We start from the raw sequence: 22592 nt of genomic DNA on the forward strand, positions 1-22592 counted from the left end.
TACCTGATGAATCAAGCAGAATGGGGCAGTAAACATGATGGACAATGCAAGTGGGTGTGGAAGCCCAGAGCCTACATAGTTAATTGTACAACAGCAGACTAGAAAGGAAGGAAGAAAAACTGAGGCTAGATCTTAGAGGTGAAGGGATTGTGAGACAAAGGGATTACAGAATGATGTGATTCAGACTGTATCATGTTGAGATAGTACTAATGCATTTGTTTAGTCAGGGGACAAGGAGTGTTCAGGAAACAGAAGTGAGAAGAGGCAGAAAATTGTACACTCTACTGCCTTTTAGCCATAGGCCTGCTGCAAGTCATCAGATCCCTGACTCAGCAGATCAGTCATCTAACCCACATAATTCAATGTGTGAGATTTGTAAAAGTCATTTTTTCCTTCCTTATTCCAAAAGGTGGTGATGCATGCACTTGAACCCCCTTTTTCCATTTCTTGGTGCCTATAGCTAATAGTGCTGGGACACAAGGCAAGGGAGTGTGAGTGATAAAGACCAGATTCTTGAGTTTTCTTGCAGTTCTTGTGTACTGCAACAGAGGAGGCTGGAAGTAAGATTCTTCCATTCTTTCTTTTGGCATGGAATTTGAGGCCTATGTTAAGGTTTTCTTTTCCATGTTGGAGTAGAAACAAACAGCCCAATCCTGTTGAATTCTCCCTCTCTGATACAGCGGGGCCAGCTCAGCTTGCACTGTACCCAGCAGGGGAATTTTGAAGTCTAGAGGAAATGGGACATTTGTTCCCTTGCCCCAGGAAAAACCCCAGCTACGGCAACTGGTCTACTTGGACCTGCGACTACTAAATTACTTGTGCAACTCCTGTGCTGGAGGATCTGGCCTGGAAAGGGGGATAGGATAGAGCATGCACTGGTGCCGCCGAACCCTCCTGGGTCCAATCTGTCCACGCTGCCATGCTCCCTGCCTCCCCCCACTGCGCTAAACCCCCTCCCTGCCTTCCCCCGTCCCTCTGCTGCCCAGCATGGAATTTACTGGGTCACACTGAGGCCTGTACTGGCAAAATAGGGATGCTGCAGGCCTTCCTGCTGTACTACTAACTCCTTCATTGTCACAACATGCTTTATGGTATGTTTACAACAGCCTACACCAGCGGAGTGTGCACTCTGTCGGTGCAAATGGAGTATAGGATTGCGCCATAAGTCTAGTGAGCAAGAGCAAGAGAGGTTGGGAGCCAGTGCTTTATAGTGGTGTTATTTCTTCTGATAATAGCTGTCTAGCGTGAGATCCTCAAAGCACACAGGTATCCAAGACTGGCCAGGAAAGCGATCATCCAGATTCATTTCAAGCATTATCAGGTGTGGATATGCATTTACTTCTATGGATAGTGTTGTATTAATTTACTGCATAAGATGCTGAGATGACATGAATCTTGTCATCTGCTTTTGAAGTTTAATAATAATAAAAATAATAATAAACTTTATTTATATCCCGCCCTTCTCCCTAAAAGGGACCCAGGGCGGCTACCTAGTTTATTTGGTCTCCACTAGAGCTGAGTTGAAATTGCCTCATTTTGTGTTCATTTCTATGTGTGTTGAAAAGTGCCTTCTGTTTCTGCAGAGTTCTGACATTCATTGCAAACATGCTGTCATTGTTTCTGTACAGTTATTCTCTGCACTATGTTCCTTCCTCTTTGTCTTCATTGTCCTCAGTCTCATTTGCTCACATTACTGTTTAATACAGTTGACTGTGGTGGCAACCCAAATGAGTTTGTCAATGAGATCATAACACTATGCTTCATGTAGTGATACTGTGGCTCAAAATCCCCCCAAAACAAAATCATGTCAGTCACCAAAGCCAATCAGAATACATAATAGTGTAGACCAGTGGTTCTCACGCTTTTAGCACCAGGACCCAGTTTTTAGAATGAGAATCTGACAGGACCCACTGAAAGTGATGTCATGACCAGAAGTGACAACATCAAGCAGGGAAATTTTTAGCAATCCTGGGCTGTAATTCTACCCACACTTACCCTGGAGTAAGTCCCATTGACTATCATTGTTAAAAGCATATACATAGTAGCCTGTTCAAAGTACAGATCTGTAACATTTCCCCAAATGCAGGCAGTCACATACCATGGCAGCATCAAGTATAATATTAAAAATAAAATGACTGGGGACCCACCTGAAATTGGCTCACAACCCACCTAGTAGATCCTGACCCACAGTTTGAGAAACACTGGTATAGACATATTGAGCCTAAAACAGTAAGGGCAAAGACAGAGGAAAATGGCATAGAGAAGGCTTAGCAGCCGAGAGGGAAAATGGGAACCAAACTCCATTGAAACAGTGAAACATGTTTGGCAAGGTGGCACTTTTTCGTGGTTCGTTCCATTTCAGCAAATGTGGTAGTTTTGAATATTGAAATTAAAACCAATTCAGTAAGACCTTGTTTTCCACTGTCTGACCCATTCACTGGTGAGAAAAGAATCCACCTTGAGGCAAGATGACAGTGGCTCCTTCAACTGGAGCCTTCTGTTCTTCTTGCCCTTCTCTAAGTCAATCCATGTGTACACTGCCATAGTCTCTGTCCAAGCTCTCAATCCTATTTAATCAGAAATGATTCAGTATCCTTTGGAACCCAGCTTTCCTCTTCCATTTCTACTGGTGGACTATTTTGAGATGCACCAGCCACCCAGAAGCAGCCTCTCAAGAAGGTTCACTCATGAAGGTTCTCTGATCCAGTGGCCTCCCAGCAAACTTCTGATTATGGTATTCCTAACTCAAGGCTTCATTGCTGTTGGAGCCTATACCGGACCTCATTAGGATGGCTGAATGCTCTACTCAAGTTCTCTCTGACTTCCAGCAAGGTGATAATAATAATAATAATAATAACTTTATTTCTACCCCGCCTTTCTCCCCGAAGGGACTCAAGGCGGCTTACAACATATTAAAAACAATTTAAAAGCAAATAAAAACATATTAACACATACTAAAAACAGCAGTCAGAGTAAAAATAGGTAAAAAGAGCATAGAGCAGCAGCAAGTCATAAAAGAATCAGGCCTGTAAAAAAATATTAAAAGATGTTAAAAAGATGTTAAAAGGCCAAGAACTCAGAAGGCCTGTTTAAACAGAAGGGTCTTCAGGCCTTGCCAGAAGGGTCTTCAGGCCTTGCCACTCACGCTGGTCCCAAGCGGGGTGTATACAGACTTTTATCCCTTATTGACACACATAGCTCATATATTCTGAGGCAAGGGAGCTAGTTCCGGGGTGCCTTCTCACCACAGTTACCAATTTCTGTCCATATTTTCTGGAGACAATTGTGTCCTTTTCTATCAGAGAGAGGGGGGGGGAATTTTTACTTCATTTTTGCAATCATGGAAAGCAAAGTACAAACTGCTCCTGCACAATATGCAATCATGCCTCTTCTTGTATTTGTTTTTCTTTTCATTGCTTACCATAATGACTATTGGGTCTGAAACTGGGCATTTGTACAATTTCTACTCCAGCAAGAAAAAGAACTCCCCTCCCTATCATGAAAATGTTTTGTTTTGAACTGGAAGAAGGGGACAAAAAGTTTGACTTGCAAGATTGCTGTGCAAACATCCCTTTTGTGGTGAGAGAAATGGAAGCAAGCAAATATTTCCCTCTTTGGATGCTGAGTCCACAGCAGTGTAATTCTGGGCTACATCATGCTTTCAGGGACTCTTACAGAATTTCAGAGTGGACGACTTGGAGAGATGCAAGTTATATGCATATATAGTAATAGTGGAGAGAGCAGGTCAGGTGTGCACGACAGATGCCTCAAGCTGGCACTGATCTGCAGTAAGCATAAGCCCCAAGGTCTGTGATTCCATTTATCACGTATCTGTCTGAGATTCAAGCCTCATGTATTTAACCTCAGGTCCCCTGCCTCCATGCATTCCTTGCAGCAGTGGACCCCTAACCAGAACAGCTTAGTTTCTTGCTGGGTATGTCTGGGAATCCAGCTCAGCTTTAGCATTGCAATTTAACTGTTGAGTCAGTGAATCCTCAGTACAATTCTTTTCCTTTCACTCCAGCTGAGCTTCTGCTGTGTCCAAATTGGTGGCTCCTGTCCTGGGATTCTGGAGATGTTTTGGCACTATTTGCTATGGGCAATAGTGGCTACAAATGGAAACCCAATGGTTTATAGTGGAGAGGTGGGAACCTGCAAGGAAATGTCAGTGTGCGTAATGGAGGAAGAAACACTTTTTATTCCTTTGCCCTCTGTACCTTTCCACAGAATGACTATTTCATGAGATGGAGGTGAATTTGGCTCAGAGAAAACTTTTTCTGTTACCCCCTCCATCAGTTGGTTCATTGGGGGAAATTGGTCTCAGAGGAGTCTTTGTGCCTCGTCTTTCCCCCAATATTATGATTGAGGAAAAAGATGTGGCTGCTGGGCTGCATGTTTGCTGCATATCAAAGTGACATGCTATCTCTAAGTCTTATTCTCCCCCCTTTCCCCCCATGATTGCTTCAGAGGCAAAAGGAGGACTTGGCCTTCCTTTGCCTCTGAAATATGCATGACAGTGAGAGCAAGCAGTGAATTTTGCTGGCTCAAACTGGTCAGAGGGAAGAACCCGTGGACTCAGCAAAGGCCTCCCTGCAGTCAGCCACACGGAAGCTCCTTGTGCTGGCTGGATAGAAAGTGAGTTATTCCCTTCTCTCTAAGCCAGCAAGTTTCCTTTGTGAGCCCAAGGCTAGCATCTGTTTACTTCCCTTTGCTTTCAGGAATGTTTCCCAGCCGCACACATACGCAGGTGGCATTGGGGGGAAGTGAGCAATTGTTCCAGCATCTCCTTATTTTTCTGCAATGGTAGGGGGTCTCTAGCATTGGCTGAGGGCCACTTTCCTTCTCCCTTCACTGTCCTTAAGGCCCCATGGATGTCCACACCCCTTTTTAGAAACAGATGTTTGGATATTGTTTATAAAGAGGAAAGTAGAAGGAGGGAGAAAGAGAGAGAGAGAATTGACTGTCATGGCCCCTGTTGTATACTGTTAGGTCTCTTTCGCATGCCAGAGTTTTCTGTAGTTCATTCAGTTACATATGAAGCCATCAGCTGCAGTGCAGCTGCTAAGTTTTCTGGATGATACTTGCAACCCAATTATGCCCCTTAGTGGGGAGAATGTGTATAAACTGCTCCACTGTGCGTATCTGCTACTTGCTCCAGAGTTATGAAAGCAAATTGCAACCAAGAGAGTTTGGGGCCAACTAGCCCTTATGAGCTGCACAACCTGAGTGTATTGGAATGTGGGTCATGCTAAATTCCTTTAAAGCAGAGGGCTGGAAGTGATTTAAAATAGAACATGGGAGGTGATGCTGAACACAGTTTGTCACGTCACACTTTTGTTCCTCAAACCACTTCTCTCTAGCTGTTTTTCTTTTGTGCATTTGGGTGTACAAAAGCATAGGTAAGGAAAAGGTTCAATGTCCTTCTCCTGTTCAACCATATTCATGTTGAATTTTAAATGGTTCCCTTCGCTCTCTCACTCTCACACACCCCCTGCTTTATAGGAATTTGACCTGACTTCATTCTAACACACGGGTTCAAAGTGCCATAATGTATAGTTTGACCCCTAATTAACAATGTCTAAGTGATTACTCTCTAGAAGACCATCTATATGCCTCTTCTGAAAAATCTGGGCTACTCAGTATTGCCACATTCCCTATAATCTATCACTACAAACCTTCTTATTCTCATTTCATTTGTCCTGGTGAAATGAATCAGATTTATTGGACATTGGACCTGTTTGTTCCTGAAATAGTCCACTGAGTGAATAAGAGAGGTAAATTGTTAGTATTTCCAAGCAGAAGCAAACACACCAGTAAGGAAACGAACATTTTCAGGATGATTATTTGATACATTTTCAGACAATGAATTGTTTGCTCAGGTCTAAGACCACTAATGCCAGAAAAGAGCAATCTATTCGAATAATTCAGAAAAACATGGGTTGTCTCCAATGCCACACTTGGAAGTACACAACTGCTTACTTAGTAGTGACATATTTTTGCTCCACCCTATGACATTATGGCTTCTTAGGGTTCTCTCTCTTTTTTTTTTCTGAAGGACTCATGTGCCTTGAAAAGTAGCATGGCAAGCAGAAATTCATTAGGTGGGCATTTTTCCATTATTCTTTCCACATGATGGGACAAACTTCACCTGCTGAAATTTCTGCATGTTGCACAACTGTTCAAAATGGCAGAGTTGTTAAAGAAAAATTGACAATCCTATCTGCCTGTTTCATTTTCCTCATTGAGGTAATTTGCAGTAGCAAACCAAACTGGAAGCTTTTTTTTGTGAAGAAGAATTCAGATGACCCACTCCCCTCCAGCAGGGACCTGGTATAAGCTGAACGAGGCCATCTTGAACATAACTGTGGCTCTACTCCAGTGTTGACTCATTCTGCAGGGAGTCCTCCTCTAGGACTCACTTTTGACCCCTTCTGGTTTGCATTCACATCCTAAAGGCAATTAATCATAAGCAATTCCCACTGGTTTTGACAAGACTTGTTTTCCAGGCAGGCTTCCTTAAGATCACAACATTCAACTAATAAACTGTTGAACCAGAAAATCTCCACTGCCCCTCCTAAGAATGGCTGAATGTTGTCACTGATGAAAGGTTACAGTTGGTGCTATTATTATTATTGTCAATTCAACAACCCTGTTAATGGGCAGAGTGCTTTAAAAAGCCACCATGTTCTGAGACCAGTTATGTGATCTCTTAAATATTGTATTATCTCAGTCCTTTGGGATTAAATGGTATGAATAGGGGTGAGAGAACCTTATTTATTACATGGGATACGTGTGGATTTCTAATGCAGGAACCATTTTTGCCACCTCTGCCTCCTGTGCTGAAGGAAAGGTGACAATAACTTCACACAAAGCTTTTTCAGGGCAGGCAGTTTAACACCAACCCTGCTATAAATATGCTCTTGATGATCATATTTTAAATACATCTATAGCTTCAATGGCCTTGATAACTGTGTCATTAAAAATAGAAAGATGTGAGACTGCTGAAAACCAGCTGGTGGCTTGTGAATCAAATCTATACTTGCTTATTGCTGGCTTCCACATAGTATGTACCCCCTTGGCACAGCACCATTCTGGGTTGGATGGCTGCAGTGCCATTTGCATATCAGCTGAGTTTAAAAATACACTGCTGGCAGGGCAAAGGATGCAAGCCTTCTCAGAGTGGTACAGAGATGGGCCATTATATGATTTATGTCTTTGTTTTCATCTCTTTCAATTCCTAGTACACTGGTAAATTGTAATTAAGTAGATTCAGTGCTAATGATGCTTACTGTCTGTCAGGCTGACTTTTTAGAGTAACGGACCAAGGTGGAATGTTAAATCCAGACCCAAGTCTACCTACTTGTAACTTTTCAAATGCCTCTCAAGATCTAGGATTTAGGTGTTGGCACCTGTGAGCTCTTTAAAAAGCAAAGAATGAAAATGGGGACACATGACTTCTAAGCAGGTCAGTTGGTAATGTTGCATTTCATGAAATGGGGGATAGCAATAGAGTGGAGATTGTAGCAAACCACTCCTGGTAGGACAAAAGAATACAGCAGTGTTTCTCAGACTGTGGGTTGGGACCCACTAGGTGGGTCACTAGCCAATTTTAGGAGGGTCCCCATTCATTTCAATATTTTATTTTTAATATATTAGTCTTGATGCTCCCATGACATGTGACTGCATTTGGGGAAATGTTACAGACCTGTACTTTTAACAAGCTACTCTGTATATTATTTTAATGATGATAGTAAATGAGACTTACTCCTGGGTAAGTGTGTGTAGGATTGCAGCCTAGGATTGTTAAAAATTTTCCTGCTTAATAATGTCACTTCTGGTCATGACATCACTTCCAGTAGGTCCTGACAAATTCTAAAAGTGGGTCCCAATGCTAAAAGTTTGAGGACTACTACTTGAATACAGTATTGTCCTGTAATGTGTGTCCTATCTCTTGTATAATCCATACTGGTGAGCCCGAGAAGACCTGCAGAGCGAATGGCTCGCACAAGTTTCATTTTGCATATTAAAATGTGGAGAGAAGTCCAGGTTCTGTGTCTTTTTTCCACACTTTTGTGTAACATAAAACTATTTTAAGGTCCAGCAACAGGCACTTCTCATATTTAGAAAGGGAAAAATCAATTATCCTTCTTTACCTTAGCAATGCATCTTTTCTAGGTATTGTTTGCTGGTACGTCTTCTGCATCTTTTCACTGTGTACAATGAGCCCTTTGGGATCGGGAATCATTTATTTATTAATTTTGCTGTGTAAATTACTGTGTGATTTTTTTGTTGTTGTTGAAAGACAGTTTATAAATATTCTTAATAATATATGCATCATATATTTGTCATATATTCCACTATTGGATTATGTCAGCCTAAAATTAGCAAGTTCTCTATCTATCCATTTGTCTGTGACACACCTTTCTTTCTCCCCTCTGCTGATTCACATTGGCTAGAATAGATAAGTGCTTCCTAATCAGAGTTGCTCATTGAGCCCATCTGAGTCAGCTTTTAATTACCATAAGAAAAAGATAGGAACACTGCAAGAATAACTTCCAATTCCAGAGCCAAGAGATCTCATTACACCACAATTACTATTCTCTAAAATGCAACCACTTTTACATTAGGAAAAGGGAAAAAAAGAAGGAAGGGGGAAGTATTGAAAGAAGGGGAAAAAGAAGGAAGGGGGAAGTATTACCAAAAATCAGTGAAAGGATCCCTAAGAAAGTTGCTACTTCCTCTGCAATGTGGAAAAAAAATTCTGGTGTGTTTACTTCTTTCCCATATTATTATGTATTGGCAACCTTCAGTCTCGAAAGACTATGGTATCGCGCTCTGAAAGGTGGTTCTGGCACAGCGTCTAGTGTGGCTGAAAAGGCCAATCCGGGAGTGACAATCCCTTCCACACCGGGAGCAAGTGCAGTCTGTCCCTGGTCTGTCTCCCTGGCTATGGGCCTTCCTTCTTTGCCTCTTAGCCTCAGACTGTTGGCAAAGTGTCTCTTCAAACTGGGAAAGGCCATGCTGCACAGCCCGCCTCCAAGCGGGCCGCTCAGAGGCCAGGGTTTCCCACTTGTTGAGGTCCATCCCTAAGGCCTTCAGATCCCTCTTGCAGATGTCCTTGTATCGCAGCTGTGGTCTACCTGTAGGGCGCTTTCCTTGCACGAGTTCTCCATAGAGGAGATCCTTTGGGATCTGGCCATCATCCATTCTCACGACATGACCAAGCCAACGCAGGCGTCTCTGTTTCAGCAGTGAATACATGCTAGGGATTCCAGCACGTTCCAGGACTGTGTTGTTTGGAACTTTGTCCTGCCAGGTGATGCCGAGGATGCGTCGGAGGCAGCGCATGTGGAAAGCGCTCAGTTTCCTCTCCTGTTGTGGGCGAAGAGTCCATGACTCGCTGCAGTACAGAAGTGTACTCAGGACGCAAGCTCTGTAGACCTGGATCTTGGTATGTTCCGTCAGCTTCTTGTTGGACCAGACTCTCTTTGTGAGTCTGGAAAACGTGGTAGCTGCTTTACCGATGCGCCTGTTTAGCTCGGCATCGAGAGAATGAGTGTCGGAGATCGTTGAGCCAAGGTACACAAAGTCATGGACAACCTCCAGTTCATGCTCAGAGATTGTAATGCAGGGAGGTGAGTCCACATCCTGAACCATGACCTGTGTTTTCTTCAGGCTGATTGTCAGTCCAAAATCTTGGCAGGCCTTGCTAAAACGATCCATGAGCTGCTGGAGATCTTTGGCAGAGTGGGTAGTGACAGCTGCATCGTCGGCAAAGAGGAAGTCACGCAGACATTTCAGCTGGACTTTGGATTTTGCTCTCAGTCTGGAGAGGTTGAAGAGCTTTCCGTCTGATCTGGTCCGGAGATAGATGCCTTCTGTTGCAGTTCCAAAGGCCTGCTTCAGCAGGACAGCGAAGAAAATCCCAAACAAGGTTGGTGCAAGAACACAGCCCTGCTTCACTCCGCTTCGGATGTCAAAAGGGTCTGATGTGGAGCCATCGAAGACAACAGTGCCCTTCATGTCCTTGTGGAAGGATCTGATGATGCTGAGGAGCCTGGGTGGACATCCAATCTTGGGGAGAATCTTGAAGAGGCCGTCTCTGCTGACCAGGTCGAAAGCCTTTGTGAGATCTATGAAGGCTATAAAGAGTGGCTGTCGTTGTTCCCTGCATTTCTCCTGCAGTTGTCTAAGGGAGAATACCATATCAGTGGTGGACCTGTTGGCTCGGAATCCACACTGCGATTCTGGATAGACGCTCTCTGCAAGTACCTGGAGCCTCTTCAGTACAACTCAGGCAAACAGCTTTCCCACAACGCTAAGGAGAGAGATGCCGCGGTAGTTGCTGCAGTCACCCCTGTCACCTTTGTTCTTGTACAGCGTGATGATGTTTGCATCCCTCATGTCCCGAGGTACTCCACCTTCTCTCCAGCAGAGACAGAGGATTTCATGCAGCTCAGTGACGATGATCTCTTTGCAGCATTTTAGGACTTCAGCAGGGATGCTGTCTTTTCCAGGTGCCTTGCCAAAGGCAAGGGAGTCCAGGGCCACGTGAAGCTCCTCTAGGGTTGGTTCACTGTCAAGCTCCTCCAGCACAGGCAGGCACTCAATGTTGTTCAGTGCTTCTTCGGTGACTACATTTTCTCTGGAATATAGCTCAGAGTAGTGCTGCACCCAGCGTTCCATCTGCTGCGCCCGATCCCGGATGACCTCGCCTGTGGCAGACTTCAGAGGGGCAATTTTCTTCTGTGTTGGACCTGTGTTGGACCTGTGTTGGACAGAATTTTCTTCTGTGTATGGATCCCATATTATTAGGATCATAGTAAAATGAACAAAGGTGACAGGGGTGACTGCAACAACTACCGCGGCATCTCTCTCCTTAGCGTTGTAGGAAAGCTGTTTGCCCGAGTTGTACTAAAGAGGCTCCAGGTACTTGCAGAGAGCGTCTATCCAGAATCGCAGTGTGGATTCCGAGCCAACAGGTCCACCACTGATATGGTATTCTCCCTTAGACAACTGCAGGAGAAATGCAGGGAACAACGACAGCCACTCTTTATAGCCTTCATAGATCTCACAAAGGCTTTCGACCTGGTCAGCAGAGACGGCCTCTTCAAGATTCTCCCCAAGATTGGATGTCCACCCAGGCTCCTCAGCATCATCAGATCTTTCCACAAGGACATGAAGGGCACTGTTGTCTTCGATGGCTCCACATCAGACCCTTTTGACATCCGAAGCGGAGTGAAGCAGGGCTGTGTTCTTGCACCAACCTTGTTTGGGATTTTCTTCGCTGTCCTGCTGAAGCAGGCCTTTGAAACTGCAACAGAAGGCATCTATCTCCGGACCAGATCAGACGGAAAGCTCTTCAACCTCTCCAGACTGAGAGCAAAATCCAAAGTCCAGCTGAAATGTCTGCGTGACTTCCTCTTTGCCGACGATGCAGCTGTCACTACCCACTCTGCCAAAGATCTCCAGCAGCTCATGGATCGTTTTAGCAAGGCCTGCCAAGATTTTGGACTGACAATCAGCCTGAAGAAAACACAGGTCATGGTTCAGGATGTGGACTCACCTCCCTGCATTACAATCTCTGAGCATGAACTGGAGGTTGTCCATGACTTTGTGTACCTTGGCTCAACGATCTCCGACACTCATTCTCTCGATACCGAGCTAAACAAGCGCATCGGTAAAGCAGCTACCACGTTTTCCAGACTCACAAAGAGAGTCTGGTCCAACAAGAAGCTGACGGAACATACCAAGATCCAGGTCTACAGAGCTTGCGTCCTGAGTACACTTCTGTACTGCAGCGAGTCATGGACTCTTCACTCACAACAGGAGAGGAAACTGAGCGCTTTCCACATGCGCTGCCTCCGACGCATCCTCGGCATCACCTGGCAGGACAAAGTTCCAAACAACACAGTCCTGGAACGTGCTGGAATCCCTAGCGTGTATTCACTGCTGAAACAGAGACGCCTGCGTTGGCTTGGTCATGTCGTGAGAATGGATGATGGCCGGATCCCAAAGGATCTCCTCTATGGAGAACTCGTGCAAGGAAAGCGCCCTACAGGCAGACCACAGCTGCGATACAAGGACATCTGCAAGAGGGATCTGAAGGCCTTAGGGATGGACCTCAACAAGTGGGAAACCCTGGCCTCTGAGCGGCCCGCTTGGAGGCAGGCTGTGCAGCATGGCCTTTCCCAGTTTGAAGAGACACTTTGCCAACAGTCTGAGGCTAAGAGGCAAAGAAGGAAGGCCCATAGTCAGGGAGACAGACCAGGGACAGACTGCACTTGCTCCCGGTGTGGAAGGGATTGTCACTCCCGGATTGGCCTTTTCAGCCACACTAGACGCTGTGCCAGAACCACCATTCAGAGCGCGATACCATAGTCTTTCGAGACTGAAGGTTGCCAATACAATACATCAAAATGAAGAGGTTATGACAATTCCCTCATTTTGTACGACTGAATCAATCATAAACAAAGATTCTGGGATCAGTCCCAGCTATGGGAAAGGAGTGGTTGGTTAAATTAGATACAGTAGTCCCTTGGTATTCATGGGGGATCCGTTCCCAAACCCACCTTGGATACCAAAATCTGTGGATACTGGGGTCTGCGTTAAAATGTTGGGCAGACCGATCTTATCCTTCCCAGCTCCCAGAGGAACAGTGGTGCCAAAATGGTGACCACTGTATTCTGCAGGTACCAGGAAGTAACCAGAGGTCTCATTGGAGGAAGGGGCTTTTGTCTCCTTCCTCCAAGGAAAGCCCCAGTTCCCACAATTGGGCTTCTCACATCTGCACCAGCTATTTTGCCGGCGCTGACAAGAGAACCTCCATGTCAGGCTTTGCAGCCCAACACGGAGGATAGAATCCGGCAGAGCAGGGCTCTGATGGACCCCCCTTCTCCCAGGCTGGCTCCTCCCCCACCCCTCCCTCCCCCACCCCAAAATGCCTTCCCCTGCCCCGAAAGCCCACACCACCACCCAGAGCTCTTACCTTCCTCCATGTAGCATCCTTTTGGTGCTGAATCCAGTGCCGGCACTTCTTCCTCTGAGAGTACCAAAGGTTAAAAAGTTTTTTAAAAGTGTTCCTTACCTTAACCCTGCAAACTGCACTGGCTGCAGTGCAGTCTCTGGTGCTTCCAGTGATTCATGCGCTTCAGAATGAATCACAGAAGTTACTGCAGGTGGCAAGGGACCACATGTTGAATAGCTACAAAAGATGCTATAAGCCTGTTTCCTTACCTTCCTTTCACCTCTGTTAGTTAAATAGCCACTGGTAATTTTTATATGCTTAAAGAAGCATAGAAACATATGCACAAACCTTTTTGGGAGGAGAGCTGTGCTCAGTAGGTACTCATTCCCATTGATTAACAGGTGCACTGTGTTCTTCTGGTTCGTCACAGTCAGTTTAACTGGCCCTGCGTCTTAAATACGAGTCTGACACACAGAATATTGGTAGGTGAACCTTTCTGTTGTGGAGGTACATTGATGGGAAAAGTTCAGTTACTTAATTTCCGCATATCATATTGCTCCTAAAAGCACAGGAAGAAAGCCAGTGATTGGCCCCTTCTGGTGGATCATTTTCTTACTATTTTAATGCAATTAATTTTTTTTTAGTAGTGAATTAATATGTATTCAGGCCTGGCCCAAGGGCAGATTGCTGCCTCCTGATTCACTTCCCACTCACTAAAAGTGAGCAGCTCTGTCTGTGGCAGCTGGGAGGAAGTTGATAGTGGCAGACCTGGGGCTAAAGCACCTCAAATCTGTTTGCTGCAACCCATCACTCAACACAAGCTTCATTGCACACATCATTGGTGGCCAGCCATGGCTATGCGGGTGATTATGGTGCCCCTCCTTAGCTACCCCACTGTTATGGCCACAGTATCAAGGAGTGATTGTTATTCCTGATAATTAGTTCAGATAAAGGGATCTTGTGTAAGTACTTTACCTCTAAAACACTGTGGTCCAGCACAGGGTCTGAGGCTTTTTTTTGCACCCCTTGAAAGCCTGGCCGCAGCCCCCCCACCTCCTCCCCATCAGAAGCTTCTCATTCTCCCTGCCACACTGTTCCAGCTTCTCCTTTGGAGAAGGAGATGCCGAAATGATGCAGCAGGGAGATCAAAAAGCTCAGCTGCAACCGCCTCTGCCTCCATTCTTTGTGTTCTGAGCCTGCTTAGGGCTTATAACTTAAGACCCAATCCTATCTAACTTTCCAGTGCTGATGCAGCCATGCCAATGGGATATGCACTGCATCCTGCAGTGGGGAGGCTGTCAGTGAGGCCTCCTCCAGGTAAGGGGACATTTGTTCCCTTACCTTGGGATTGTGTTGCAGTTGCATCAGTGCTGGAAAGTTGGATAGGATTGGGCTCTTAGGCAGGCTGAGAACATGGAAGTAATTGGCAGTGATCCAACAAGTCACTGCCAATTACTTTCAGGTCAGCCCAACCAGGGATCACGCAAGGGCCCTGCACCCTCCTCAACTGCCCAAAATTGGACCACTCTACTCTAGAACGAAGCAAATTCTCTAACCTTCAGAACAACAGGGTAGCTGAAGTCCTCCACATGCGCTGAACAAGTCCAAGTTTCAAGCAGCACCCTCTGCTCTCTCAAGTAGTAACAGTCTGGATTTGGGATTTCTTTACAGGAAAAACACATTTCCTCTTTGTTCTGTTGAAATAGCCGAAGTTCCCATCTCTAACACTTTATCTTTCTCTTGCAGCATCTTGGCAACAAGTGGCACTGAATTTGACCTGCGGACTCTGCGGGCGGTTCGTGTGCTCCGGCCACTAAAGCTAGTGTCGGGAATCCCAAGTGAGTTAGTCCTCGGTTTTTGCCCTGCAACTAGTCCAGTGCTATTCAAACTGGGGCGTCGCAACACCCCAGCCTGAGGGCCCTGGTCTCTGCCCCCTTAAGGGGCGGGGGCAGCCTACAGGCAGGGGGAAGGCAGCAGCACGATCCCCAGGATCACGCCGCTCAGGGGGCTGTAGGGGCGCAACTTCTGGCAGGGCTCCCCGCAGCAGGGAAAGTGGATGCGGAGCAATCGTGCTCCACTTTGAGCCCTAAGTGCACCCAAGCCCCTGCAGCCCTCTGAGTGGCGCAATCCTGGGGATCCTGCCTTCCCCCCACCCCCGCTGCCTCCTCCCCCCACCCCTGCAAAGACTTACTGGCTCTCAAACTCTCCCAGAGAGTTGGAGAACCACTGAACTAGTCTGTAATCTCACCAAAGTACCATGTTTGAAACAACCACCCAAACATTTTCTTATGGTATATAACCACTAACCACGCACCTGAATCCCCTGCTGTTTTCCTCTTCGGGTACTTTTACCAACCCCTTATCCGTTCTCCTGTGTGACAATTCTGTGGCCATTACGGATGTTGTAACTGATTTTCTCTCTGTAGTTTCCAGGCTCAAACCTCCACCCTGATCCAATTCCTCCATTTGTTCCTCCCCTTTTTTTTTCCTCTATCAGTCCCCTGTTTTGATTGTCACTTTTGGCAACTCAGCCATTGTGCAGGCGGTTGCTGTTGATGTTGTTGTTGCTTATTTATTTTAATGTCAATAAAGGTTCACTAAAACCTATAACCACTAACCTTGGATGCTGTTCATCTCACTTCAGCACCTGGGCGTTCTTATATCCTTCCTTGCTACCAGCAAGGGAGTTCATATCCTGTTCTGTTACCCCTGCCCATGGAAGCTGGTGCCAAGACAAAAGATCTTCTTGTCCTGTGAGAGTACATCCTCTTCCAGAAGCAGAGAGCTTCTATTCCCAGAAGCAGAGAGTAGTGCATGTACAGCCATACATGAATGGAGACTATCCAAATATAATGGCTATCCACTTAAATTCTGACGTGGACCAGATCTGATTACTTCTTTCTGACCTTCAAAAGTAGTCTTTGCCAAATACCAACTGCTGTAGTTTTTTGTCTTATTAAGATTTCTTGTTAGGTTGATATATTTGACCTCTTCCCCTGATGAAAACATTTAGCAGTAGAAGAACCAGACACAGATGATAGCCACACGCTGTATACCGAATGAGGAGCCTATTTCCTCTCATTCTCTTGTCTCTGTCACTGCTGGATTGCGATGCTATGAACAGGATGTGAATCCCAGGTTCGAAAGAAGAGATTGGGGAATTTTCACAGAGCAGAGGCCAGCGCATAGGCCCCTCCCTATGCCTGTTCAGATTTCAGCAGAGTTTGCTTGCTGGTGGATCTGCTTTCTGATTATTTTGCTCTGTCTTCTTGCAGGTTTACAAGTTGTCCTCAAGTCCATCATGAAGGCCATGATACCTCTGCTACAAATTGGCCTCCTCCTATTTTTTGCAATCCTTATTTTTGCAATCATAGGGTTAGAATTTTATATGGGGAAATTTCACACCACGTGCTTGGACATTCATACAGGTAGGTAAAAGGAATCTGTGTTTCTCTTTGTTCCTTCTCTCACCCTCCATTTCACCCCAGCTCTGACAGATATGGGATTGTTTTGAAAATGGATAGAAGGTATTAGGAGATAGAAGTGCAGACATTTTGCCTGCTAAGAAAAAGTGAGCCAGTGTAGATATGCTGAATAGCCATGTTTCAGTTTAGGAGGAGAAACCTAGAATGTTAGGAATACCCATCTCCTGGGGGGACCACACTCATGTGTTTTGTAGATACAGACTGCAGTAGCACAATGCTGTTATAACAGTCAGTGGCCCAGAGAAAACCTGGACTTTGTTTCAGATGGCTGACATCTGAAGGGGAAAAATATCATGTTGAGATGTGAGAGACTCCCAGTGTGGTATCTCAGGTAGATCCAGGTTGTCTGTGGGCAGTACTTTTCAAATACAAGTTGGATTCCATATAGACTATGACTATAACCAGAGGCTCTACATTTGGGAATTCTCCTCAATCATAAGAACATTTGCTTGCATATAGAAAAACACAACAGAGAGTGTTCTTTTTACAGGAGCAAGGGAAATGTGTCATGATGTCCTTTCTTTAGGTCTAAAGTAACACTTTTTAAAGGCACAAAGAGTTTTTGGTCCTTGTCTTAACAAAGTTTTTAGCTTTAGTAAGGGCCTCTCTATTGGTTTTAAATGACATAACATTAAATTCAGTGTTATTTTTCCTTATAATGAGCACCCACATCCTGTTGCAGACTTTTTGACTTGACTCTGGTACCTCGCTTTCAATGATGGAACAAAACACTTCTAAATTTCAAAACTTAGTGTCTCGCACCTGTTCCTAACATTTAGTTGTCCCTTTTGCTCATATGCAAATTTCAGATTTCTGAGTTCCCTGGATGGAGGCCCAGAGAACTTTCTTGTTGGCAGGATTGCCACTGCGCCATCCAGATATGACTTAGCACCATTTCTAGAGCTTCTTATCTCTTTGAATTGGATCACTCTGTAGCTGCTTTCACAATATAACACTTTCCATTACCTTTTTTGTTTCAGAAAACATTCTTGCACACAGCTAGGTTTGCAGCAACCTTAACATTAGGCTGAAACACAATCAGAAACACATTCTGCAGTCTTTGCAGGGCAGGAGGTCTGGTCTAGAGGGTAGAGCCTCCGTCTGCCTGAAGATAACATCCACAAGGTCGCCAGTTCGAGGCCACCGGCACCGTGCGACCTTGGAGCAGCTGACAAGCTGAAGCCGAGCAATTCCATCTGCTCTGAGCGTGGGAGGATGGAGGCCAGAATGTGAAGCCAGATCGGAATGAAACACCTTGAATGTAGTAGTTCTTGAAAGAAAGAACCTTCTTTTGAAATTGTAAAAATCCCTATAAATAGGGATTTAGATAAAGCCTGCCTATGTAAACCGTCTTGAATAAAGACCAAGAAAGGCGGTATATAAATACCTGTTATTATTATTATTATTATTATTCTGCAGTCTTTAACTCCTTTAAACTAGGTTTGGCTTAGCAGCTGGGTATTAGCTGAATCGGCACTGGAGAAGAGTTTCATTTATCCTTGTTCCCACAATTGTGACTAGTATTGTTTCAGGGATACCGCCAAATTTTGTACTTGCACTTTAAAAATCCCTTGAGTCTGTCCAATATTTTTCCGATTCATCTTGGCTATGCTAGTCACTTCTCAAAGCTCTGTCTTCTCTCTCTCATCCTTCAGCACATACCATACCTCTCATCCTTCAGCACATACCAGCCACAACAGCAAAACAGTAGCTGTTGTCCTCTGTATATCAGATGTCCTGCGCTGATTACAATTCAGGGAGAACACAGTCCCTAAATTTGAGGGAGAGGTGACATCCTTTCTCTCTCACATCTCATGGTGAGGCACTGAGAACAGCAAGTGAAGCTTGCTAGGGCTAAGTGGTGGTTTTAGCCCTTTGCCTGGTGCCAGTGACTTTTTCTCCTCTGGGTTTCTAGGCTCCTTCCCCCCACTTTTCCTTAATTTTACTTGAACCTCCTTCATTTCAAACTACAGTAAAGGTAAATAATAGGAGCTGCACCTCCCTAAATAGTTGGAGTTGTTGCTTCCAAACAGTTGCAGCCCCCACTCCCTAAGCAACCCCCCCCCCAAACTACTGAAACTGCTTGTAGTCATCACAGCTGTTGCTCCCTAAATATTGCAACCACAATTTCCTAAAAGACTCCCTCCACTGTCCCTCAAACAATTGTTGCTGGAGGTGCTGTTTCCAAATCAGTTGGGGTTCCAGCACCCAGGTGAATGGGGGATGCACCTCCCTAAAAAAGTGGAAACTTTGCTTCTAGAACCATTGGGGTTGTTCTTTTAAAACAGTTAAAGCCTGCTACTCCTAGAAAATTGGAGCTATTGCTTTAGTTGTGTCCCACCCTGGTGTCTTCTCCAACTGTGTTCTCTCTGGTTCTCATGTTGGCACAATGGTCTACAGTGACACAATATTCTAAAACTGTCCAGATTGTCTGGTCCTACTATGACTAGGGATGAATCCACACCAGAAACAGTTATTGTGTTAATATCTTCCTGTTAGACTAACACTAGTAGTGTGATCACCTTTGGGCGCAATCCTAACCCCTTATGTCAGTGCTTTCCAGTATTGGCATAGTGGTGCCAATGGAACATGTGCTGCATCCTGCAGTTGGTTGTCATTCACAGAGGCCTCCTCAAAGTCAGGGAGTGTTTGTTGCCTTATCTCAGAGCTGCATTGCCCTTATGTCAGTACTGGAAAGCACTGACATAAGGGGTTAGGATTGCGCCCTTAGCTGTACTTACATCTACAATGGAGACTTTTCATAGAATCTGCAAAGGAGCTGCAAATGTAGGGTGAAGCCTGTGGTACCACTGCTATGCCTGTGGAGACCACACCCACCCACTGCCTCCTATGCTCAGTTTAGAAGTGGAGGAGGAGAGTCAAATGCAGCTGCAGCAACAGTGCCTGCCTACCTGTCTATCCACCTTCTCCTCTGTCATCAAAAAGGAGAGATGATGATGACTGCTGTGGTGGCAGTCCTGTTCCTGATCAGGGATTGGAATCACCATTGTCACCATGTACTGTCATTCTGCCTGATTAGTTAGTTGATTGATTAGATTGATTAATTGATTAATTAAAGTATTTAACCGCCTTTCTTTCACATAGTGTATGCCTGAGGCAGCTAACAACATTACAGAACAGTAAAATTACAATCGCAAAATAAAACAATTACACAATAAAATCCCATAACAGAAAACACTGAACACATCAGCAATAAAAATGAGGGAAAGTAGTCCATAGTTCAAGAATAGGTGGCATAAAGCTTCATAAATACACAAGGACCTAAGCGGCAACCATAAAGCCACAACTATAAAGCAATACAAAAGCCCATATTAAAATGGTAGACAGATGGACATAAAAGTATAAGGGCATAAGGCAGTAGTGATAAAATCAACACTAACCCCCACCCTAACTATGCCAAAGCCAAATGAAGCAAAACCATTTCAGTCCCTGCCAGAACATATCTGGGGAGAGAACAAATCTCAGGGGGAGGAGAAGATTCTCTAACAGTGGTGCAATTACTGAGAAAGCCCTGCCTCTTGTAGCTTCTCCCTCACCTCTAGCAGGGGCAGTACTAGTAGGAGAGCCCTCTTAAGAGATCTGAGAGGGCAGCACAGAATGTATGGAAGGAGGTGGTCCTTCAGGTGAACCATCAGCTTAGTACTAAGACCTGCAAAGATTAAATCCAGCTTCTTGTATTGGGCCCAGAAATGAACTGGCAGCTAGTGTAGTCGCTGAAACCTCAGTAACAATACAATCCAGCCACCAAGACCCAGTGACATAGGCCACTGGCCTATGTCTGGACAGTCTTCTGGACAGTCTTCAAGGATAGCCCCTCATAAAGCCCATTACTATGACACTCCCATACTGTATAGGGTGCCATGCAGGCATCCCCCAGTACCACCTTCTGGGATGTTTTTGCCAAGAAGGAGCAGAATCACACGAAGCAATGCCCCCCAGCATTGGAGGGCATCGGCAAATACTGTTAACAGGTTACATATTACCTGCCCAGATTCTCTGTTTCCTCCTCCTCCTCTTCACTCTGCCACTCTGTTTTGAAGTAGCACAGCAGAGCTGGATGAAGACAAGGAAGCCATGGTGCTTCTCCCAGAATTTTTGTTCATCCCATTCTACAAGCAAGGAGAACGCACTGGGGGTGGGTGGGAGCAAGGTAAGGTAGCTGTGGAGAGAGCTTATGAGTGCAGGGCACTGCTTGTGCCCATTTGCCTCCTGAGGCAGCCACTTCACATTGCCTCATGGCTAACTCAGCCCAGGTGAAGGTGGGCTCACATTATAGGAATGGGGAAAAAACCATGGGACTGATTTCAAGATGTGTGTGAATGCAGCTGCACTGGGGAGGCAGGAATGGTTAGGAGTCACAGCTCCTCATTTCAGTTCCTAGCAGTGCCACCAGTTCCTTCCATGGCTCCAGGCAAGCTACTGTGTCTTCCTAGAGCCTCATTTGTCCCCATAATATAAAAATAATGTTTTCAGCTGCTTCCATGTGAGACTTCTCATTGTTCACAGTTCAAGGAGTAGCTGCTGCCTCTGAAAGGCTTGTAAAAAAACTCCAAGTTCTTACTGTTGTATCATGGAGAAGAAGAAAGGGCCACTTCACATGGCTCCTGTCCTTGTGAGCACTTGGTTTCATTTTGTTCTCAAACATCTAAGTATTCTGAATTTATGTAATCCCCACAAGCATGGGCAGATTATGAAGCATATAACCTTGTTCAAACTCTTGCCTATGTTCCTTAGTGATTATGACAAATGTATCTGAGCATAAGTTGGAGATCAAATTTTCCATGTTTATAATGTTCATCTTCAATGCCAACCAAACATTACAAACCAATTTTTAAAAAAGAGGTTGGTTTCCAATCTGAGCTGGAGTGAAATTTAGTTCCTTCCCACCCACTCACCTATCTATTCATTTATCCACCTTCTTTCTGCCTCCAACCCTCTTCTTGCCCCCGTGTATCTTTCTTGTGACTTTGATACAAAAGGAGACACACACACCCCTGCACTTCCCTCCCTGCTGCTTGGCATGTTGTGATGGATTTTTTTTGGTTTAGAAGCAGAGGGTAAGCTAGTGGGAGAAGGTAGGCAGGCATGTATACAAGCAGGTGAATGCAGATGTTGAGTACAATTGGAGGTTATGGGTGGGACTGAATTGGATCTTGTCCCCAATGACATTATCAGAAGCACCATATGGTCCAAAATGGGCTCAGAGTTGAGTTCAGGGGGAAAAGGCACCCTTGTTTTTCAGGGTCTGCTTCTACTTTTTAACAAGTATAATTTCAAGCCTGAGTGGGAGGGGCTTTCCCATTACAGTCACCTGACAATTCATTGTCAGATCATTATGACCCAGGATTATGAACTAACCATCTCCAGGCCCATCACTCACGTGAAGAACAGGCTTTGTAAACTAACCCAGATTGTTCCTACTGGTTTTTATGATTTACCTACAGAGATCAACAACCCGATCCTATCCTACCCTCTCCCACCTATGCTGGTGCAGCCACTCCAAAAACAGATGCGCTGTATCCAGTGGGGTGGGCATAAGAACATAAGAACAGCCCCACTGGATCAGGCCATAGGCCCATCTAGTCCAACTTCCTGTATCTCACAGCGGCTCCACCAAATGTCCCAGGGAGCACACCTGATAACAAGAGACCTGCATCCTGATGCCCTCCCTTGCATCTGATGTAGCCCATTTCTAAAATCAGGAGGTTGCACATACACATCATGGCTTGTGACCCGTAATGGATTTTTCCTCCAGAAAATTGTCCAATCCCCTTTTAAAGGCATCCAGGCCAGATGCCGTCACCACATCCTGTGGCAAGGAGTTCCACAGTCCAATCACATGCTGAGTAAAGAAATATTTCCTTTTGTCTGTCCTAACCCGCCCAACACTCAATTTTAGTGGATGTCCCCTGGTTCTGGTGTTATGTGAGAGTGTAAAGAGCATCTCTCTATCCACTTTATCCTTACCCTGCATAATTTTGTATGTCTCAATCATGCCCCCCCAGGCATCTCTTTTCTAGACTGAATAGGCCCAAACGCCATAGCCTTTCCGCATAAGGAAGGTGCCCCAGCCCAGAAATCATCTTAGTCGCTCTCTTTTGCACCTTTTCCATTTCCAC

General features: G+C 45.2%; 1 protein-coding gene across 3 annotated transcripts in view; it reads left to right on the top strand.

Annotated features, from left to right (window-relative positions):
* CACNA1A (calcium voltage-gated channel subunit alpha1 A) overlaps positions 1–22592 on the top strand; it is a 295623-nt gene that overhangs the window by 73614 nt on the left and 199417 nt on the right. For all 3 annotated transcript variants that reach the window (XM_066618034.1, XM_066618032.1, XM_066618033.1), the window contains exons 4-5: positions 14714–14805; positions 16243–16395. In XM_066618034.1, coding sequence (XP_066474131.1) covers positions 14714–14805; positions 16243–16395 — 245 coding nt within the window. The remainder of the gene's footprint in view (positions 1–14713; positions 14806–16242; positions 16396–22592) is intronic.

This window comes from Tiliqua scincoides, chromosome 2 (assembly GCF_035046505.1).
Source record: "Tiliqua scincoides isolate rTilSci1 chromosome 2, rTilSci1.hap2, whole genome shotgun sequence".
Taxonomy (NCBI): domain Eukaryota; kingdom Metazoa; phylum Chordata; class Lepidosauria; order Squamata; family Scincidae; genus Tiliqua; species Tiliqua scincoides.